The following is a 6,801-nucleotide window of genomic DNA, read 5'->3' on the forward strand; positions in this document are numbered from 1 at the left end:
CTATGTGCGTGGAGTCGGTTCCGACTCATAGCGACCCAGTACAGGGTTTCCAAGGCTGTCCATCTTTACGGGAGCAGAAAGCCTCATCTTTCTCCCGCGGGACAGCTGGTAGTTTCGCTGCTGACCTTGCGGTTCGCACCCCGATTTGTAAGCACTACCCTACCACAGCCAAACAAAGTGAAGATGAAAACCACTACCAGGCTCCCACTTACCTTACATTGGTCTCCTCCCAGCAGCAAGCTATGCTTAGCAGCTCCCCTCTGCCCCAGGGTGGGGTTCTCACTGGAAACACACCCTTCTGTCCTCCCTCTTCCTGTCCCTTGTCCCTCGGGGCTCCAGCCTGGACCACCCCGTGGTGGCTGTGAAACTGGCTTTTCAGTGAGTTAGAGGGTCCCTGCCCATGGAGATCAAAGCCAGGACAATTAATCCTGTTTAGCACTTGGTGATTAAAGGCGGATTCTGCCTGAGGCAGAGCGCTATCAGCAGCTCCACCCTGACCTGACTCAGAATCTCAAGTTTGAACTGACTTCTGAGATTCTGAGAGATTTTGAAACAGACCGTGTGTGGGGTGTGTAGGTTCACCGCCCCTGGCCCCACTGTCCACCTCTCCACGCACACCACTGGTGTCATCCAGTGGCAATTCATCTCTCTCTCTCACATTACCTGGATTATATGAAGAAAAACCTATACCAGGATTGGAGGAAGACTCATTAACCTGTGATATGCAGATGGCACAACCTTACTGAAGCGAAGAGGATTCGAAGTGCTTATTAATGAAGAACAAAGACCGCAGCCTTACGGTATGGGTTACACCTTAATGTAAAGAAAAGTCCAAATTCTCACAAATGGACCAATAAATAACATCATGAGAAACGGGGGAAAAGATTGCATTTGTCAAAGACTTCATTTTGCTTGGACCTACAGCAGCTCTGGTAGCGTAGTGGTTACGAATCAGGCTGCTAACCTCAAGGTCAGCAGTTTGAAACTACCAGCTGTTCTGCAGGAGAAAGAGGAGGCTTTCTGCTCCCATAAAAATTTACAGCCTCGGAAACCCCGTACAGGGTCACTATGAGTCGGAATCGACTCGACAGCACTTAACCACAGCATCAGCAGTCATGAATAAATGACATGTCACAACAGGCAACTCTGCTACAAAAGACTTTTTGAAAGTGTTAAAGACGACATCAGTTTAAGGACTAAGGTGCGCCTGACCCAAGCCATGGTATTTTCAATCACCTCATATGCTTGTGAAAGCTGCACAGTGAATAAGGAAGACCATAGAAGAACTGATGCTTTTTGAGTTATAGTGTTGGCGGAGAATATTCAAAGTGCCATGGACTGCCAAAAGAACCAACAAATCTATGCTGGAAGAAGTGCAGCCAGAGTGCTCCTTAGAGGCCAGGACGGTGAGACTCCATGTCATATCCTTTGGACATGTGATCAGGAGGGACCAGTCCCTGGAGAATGACATCATGCTTGGTCAAGTGGAGGGCTAGAGAAAAAGGGGAGGACTCTGAGATGGACAGACGTTGTGGTAGTAACAATTGGGAGGATGGCGCAGGGGCTGCGGAGACACCGCTGGGCACCCACTTCCCCTGTTCCTCGTCGGCACCTTTGCCAAACTCTGGTGGTTGGGGTGCTGCTGACCGGAAGCTGAAAGGGGCCGAGGACTGAGAGGCAGGCAGGTTCTGAATGCTGCCAAAAGCAAGAGGTGGAGTCACCCCAGGGTCCCTGCGGAGGAAGGGACACGGTGTTTTCAGCCAAGCCAACACCTCTTCTGACTTGTGACCCCTCAAGTGTACGGGCAGGCCCCATTGTCAGGAATCTGCTTTTGGCTGCCGCCCCTGCTCCAGGCCTGGGGGCTCCAGAGGTGGCTGGCACCGGTCTACAGATTGTGGTGAAGGGGACCAGACGGAGCAGCCAGAGGCAGGGGAAAACCAGGAGGGAGGAAGTGAAAACAGTAAGCAGGAACTGGTTAAGAGAGGCAACGAGAGGCCTGGGCAGTACAGGGACCCACAGAGCCTGGGGACCTGCCAAGTCCAGGGTTTCACTGGGGTGGGGGGAGTGGGGCTGGGCTGGGGCATCCCAGGGAAGAGGCAGGTGGGGACAAAGCAGGTGGAGGGGGCCTGTCAGGAACAGCTACCCCCACCTGGGGCTGTGTAGAAGGGGGACTGTTCAGGGAAAGGGGCTGCAGCTTGGGGCTGGCCAGGTGGAAAAAACACGGGCTCTGGTCAAGCTCAGCTTCCAGGCCAGGCCCACTGTGGGGCTCGTCCCCCTCCTTAGGAGAGACAAACAGGGCTCCAGCCGACGGAGTTCAAGTAGCTGTTTTCTAGAATGATCACCTTCTATTTCATCGTAAACATAATGGACCCTGGCCCACAAACTGTAGCTGCCGGAAGTCACATGTGCTAAACCCAGCAGTCCCTGCCCCGCAGTGGCTGTCTGTCACCTGTGGAGACTTGCTCGGCACCTGTCCCCCACCCTCAGGGCAGAGGACAGCCTGTAGGTCCAGCTGGGGCTCAGACGCGCTGCTCATTTTAGTGTCCAGGATGCAAGTCGCCACAGCTGGGTGAATCCCACACGGCGTCCAGAGGGGGCCCCCTATACGCAGCTGAGAGCATTTCTAACCCAGGAGGCCTGAGAAGAATAGATTTATTACAGAAAACGTGGGAACTACAGAAAGTGCAAAGACATGGCTGTTTGGTCATCTCAAAAACAGTGGGTATGTCCCTAGCCAGAGCGGCGCCCATCTTAGTACCCGTGGGAGCACTTGAGCGCCTGCCTGATCCCGCATGTGACAGATGTGGCCTGGTGGTGCAGGGGTTTAAGCGCTTGTACTCCTGTCGGTGGTCCCAGGGTGAAAGAGGATTTCTTTAAATTATGGGCTCCAGCTCCCTGGTCAATTCTGTTACCAGGTAAAATGTGATTTTGGTACTGACTCAAGAGGATCCTGGGAGACATCACTGTAGAGAAGTGCTGTTGGCGTGTGCCAGTCTGGAGGTCTGTGAGGGCTCAGGGCTGGTGTCTCGGAGTGCTTACTGGACACCAGGGCTGTCTCTCCTGCTGGAAGACTTGCCTCCCCGGGGTGGGCACAGTCACGCCAAGAGGGTTGCAGACCCCCGCTCGTCTGCAGCTCTGTGAGGGAACGCGTCTGTCATGCTCAGTGTCAGGTCTCCTGGGGGGACATCCCCGGGGTGGGACTGTCCAAGTCCCCGTTCTGGAGGTGTCCTGCCTGCCCCTCCTCCAGGAGGTCAGCCACCAGGTTCAGGCAGCAGGCCCTAAGGGCCACCACCAGCTGGGCCACTGTGGCGTGTTCCCTGCGGGCCGCCTTCCAGGTCCTCAGCACTTCCCTCACCTGCTCTGTCAGGTGGCGGGGATGCCGCTCTACGATGGCTTCAATCTTGGCGTCAGAGAGCTGAAGGTGGCGCGCCAGCCGCTTCCAGTCCTTCCCCACGTTGTCACAGATGATGTCAAAGGCAGCGCGCAGCTCTGGGGAGGGAAGTGACAAGAGTACTGAGTTCTTGGGAGGATGGGCACCCACCTTCCAATGTCTCGGTGCTCAGTCCTGGGTGGACTGTGGGCAGAGGGGCAAGAGAAATGGCTGAGGCCATCCTGGATGACCCGCTGCTCTAAAACGCCCCTCTACCAGGTGCTGCCTGGACAGGGCCCGACCCCAGGAGTGGAGCCAGGTCCCAAAGCCTCATGGTGCATCTTCGTGTGCCATAAAGCAATTACCCAGCTGAAAACACAGAACCACACATACATGATCCTAAATATTCCATGGACAACTTGTTAGGTGCTGAAAACACAGAACCATACATACATGATCCTAAATATTCATTCCATGGACAACTTGTTAGGTGCTGAAAACACAGAACTACACATCCATGATCCTAAATATTCCATGGACAACTTATTAGGTGCTGAAAACACAGAACCATACATACATGATCCTAAATATTCATTCCATGGACAACTTGTTAGGTGCTGAAAACACAGAACTACACATCCATGATCCTAAATATTCCATGGACAACTTATTAGGTGCTGAAAACACAGAACCATACATACATGATCCTAAATATTCATTCCATAGACAACTTGTTAGGTGCTGAAAACACAGAACCACACATCCATGATCCTAAATATTCCATAGACAACTTGTTAGGTGCTGTCGAGTTGGTCAGACTCATAGTGACCATACTTTGTACAACAAGATTGCAGCCATTGTGCCAATCCTTCTTTCTGAGGGTCTTCCTCTTTTTCGCTGACCCGCCACTTTATCAAGCACGTCTCCCAGGAACTAGTCCCTCTAGAGGTGCTATGTCCAAAGAGCTACCGTGTTTGCTGCTGATTGTGACTCACAGCGTCACTGTGCACAACACAGGCCACACTGCCGGCTCCCACACAATCGTCAGCGACAGCATCATTGGCCTGAAACATGACAATGCCAAGTCATCATGTGGGGGGAACTTCCTTCACTTTACCAAGCACGAGGTCTTTTGCTAAGAACAGGCCCCTCCTGAGAACATGTCCGAAGCACCTGAGCCATGTGCTCGCCAGGCCGGCTCTAAGGAGCACTGTGACTGCACCTCTCCCGACACCCATTTGTCTGTTCTGGCGGCTCATGGCACTCTCAGTATTCTTTGCCAGCACAATTCAAAGGCGTCGATTCTTCTCGTCTTCCTTGCTCATCGTCCAGCTTTCACATGCATCTGAGGCCATTGAGGACACCAGGGCTTGGGTCAGGAGCACCTTAGTCCTCAAAGTGACATCTTGGGTCTTAAAGAGGACTTGTGCAGATTTGCCCAATGTGATACTTTGATTACAGAGCCGTGCAAAATGAAGTCTTTGACAACTTCAATCTTTATGTGAGGTTTTAAAATTTATGTTTAAGTAGAATGCACATTGAAAGCTGGAGTTAAGTGCTTCAGGTCCTCTTTGCTTTTGGAAAGTAAGGCTGTGGCATATACTTGAGTTTCCCTCTAATCCTGATGCCACGTTCTTCAAATAGTCCAGCTTCTGGGATTATCTGCTCAGTACACAGGTTAAGTTTGGTGAAATGATATAACCCTGACACATACTTTTCCTGAATTTCAACCATGCAATGAACTGATCGGAAAATTCCCCCTTTAAAAAAAAAAAAAAAAAAGTTATCCATATGTCTTTATGATCCACACATCTTTCTGGTGATTTTTGCTTTCAGCCAAGCCCCACCTGACATCAGCAATAAGACTGCGTTTCATGCCATCTTCTGAATCTGGTTTGGATTTGCGGCAGCTCCTTGTTGATGTGCGGCTGCAGCCATTTTTGAATTATCTTCAAGCAAAATTTTACTTGCATGTGATGTAAATGACGTTGTTTGATAATTTCCAGCTCTGTTTGGAATGGGCACAAATACGGATCTCTTCTAGTCCGTTGGCCAGGTAGTTGTCTCCCTAACTTCCTGGCAAATTTGAGTGAGCACTTAGAGCAATGCATTCATTTGGTGAAACACCTGTTGGTATTCTGTCCATTCCTGGAGCCTTGATTTTCACAATGCCTTCAGTGCAGCCTGGATTTCTCCCTCTAGCACCTCTGGTTCTGATCACGTATGTAGCCTCCTGAAATGGTTGGACGCCTTTCAGTTCTTTTTGGCGCAGTGACATAGTATCGTCCTTCGATCAGCTTCTGATGCTCCTCGTGCCGTTCAGTATTTTGCTTTGATTCTTCTAACGTTTCAACAAGGAGCTCTGGTAGCGTAGTGGTTACAAATCGGGCTGCTTGCTGCAAGGTCAGCGGTTCGAAACTACCAGCGGTTCCGTGGGAGAAAGATGGGGCTTTCTGCTCCCATAAAGATTTACAGCCTCGGAAACCCTGTGTAGGGTCGCTATGAGTGGGAACCGACCCCATGGCACATTAACAACGTTTCAACTTAAAGCTCGAATTTTTTTCTTCCGTTTTTTGAGCTGGAGAAATTCTGAGTGTACTCTTCCCTTCTGGTTTTCTAATGCCACGTCTTACAATACTTCAGTGGCTGCTGCGTAAATCTGATTAGCTGATGAACTGGTCTTCCTTGACGCTATCAGTACTACCTTTTCACTGACAGCGTTGTACTGCAGGAGAGAGCTTGAAATAGACAACATCAAGGTTTTCCCCAGTTGCTAAACATTCTTTTATGCAGACGACACAACCTTGCTTATGATGAAGATCAAAGACTATACTCGTCAGTATAGATTGCACCTCAGTATCAAGAACACCCCCCCACAAATTTCAGTATCACGAAAAACATGGCATCAGGATTAGAAGACTCATTAACAGCCTGCTATATAAAGATGATACAACCTTGCTTGCTGAAAGTGAAGACTTAAAATACTTATTGATGAAGAACAAAGACTACAGCCTTTGGTATGGGTTGCACCTCAATGTAACGACAACAAGACTCCTCACACTGGACCAATAAACAACATCCATATAAATGGAAACCGGACTGACGTTCCCATAGACTTCATTCTTCTTGGATCAGCCATCAACACTCATGGAAGCAGCAGTCAAGATATCAAACGATGTATTGCATTGGGCAAATCTCCTGCACAAGACTTTTTTTTTAAAAGTGTTGAAGAGCAAGGTTGTCAGTTTGGGGATTAAAGTGTGCCTGACTCTCATACCCTCAAATGCATGTGAAAGTTGGACAAGGAATAAGGAAGACCATAGAATTGATGCTTTTGAGTTAAGGTGTTGGACATATTGCAAGTACCAATGACGGCCAAAAAGAACAAAGAGATCTGTGTTGGAAGAAGCGCAGCGAGAGTGCTCCTTGGA

The 6,801-nt window shown here is 49.8% G+C and overlaps 1 protein-coding gene across 1 annotated transcript in view; it reads right to left on the bottom strand.

Moving 5' to 3' along the window:
• LOC102840059 overlaps window positions 1-6,801 on the bottom strand; it is a 31,245-nt gene that overhangs the window by 22,631 nt on the left and 1,813 nt on the right. The window contains exons 2-7 of the mRNA XM_006861042.1: window positions 3,202-3,489; window positions 3,040-3,135; window positions 2,381-2,565; window positions 2,150-2,278; window positions 1,803-1,885; window positions 1,529-1,695 (exon numbers count right to left, since the gene is read on the bottom strand). Coding sequence (XP_006861104.1) covers window positions 1,529-1,695; window positions 1,803-1,885; window positions 2,150-2,278; window positions 2,381-2,565; window positions 3,040-3,135; window positions 3,202-3,489 — 948 coding nt within the window. The remainder of the gene's footprint in view (window positions 1-1,528; window positions 1,696-1,802; window positions 1,886-2,149; window positions 2,279-2,380; window positions 2,566-3,039; window positions 3,136-3,201; window positions 3,490-6,801) is intronic.

The sequence above is a fragment of the Chrysochloris asiatica genome, unplaced genomic scaffold (assembly GCF_000296735.1).
Source record: "Chrysochloris asiatica unplaced genomic scaffold, ChrAsi1.0 scaffold00040, whole genome shotgun sequence".
Lineage (NCBI taxonomy): Eukaryota > Metazoa > Chordata > Mammalia > Afrosoricida > Chrysochloridae > Chrysochloris > Chrysochloris asiatica.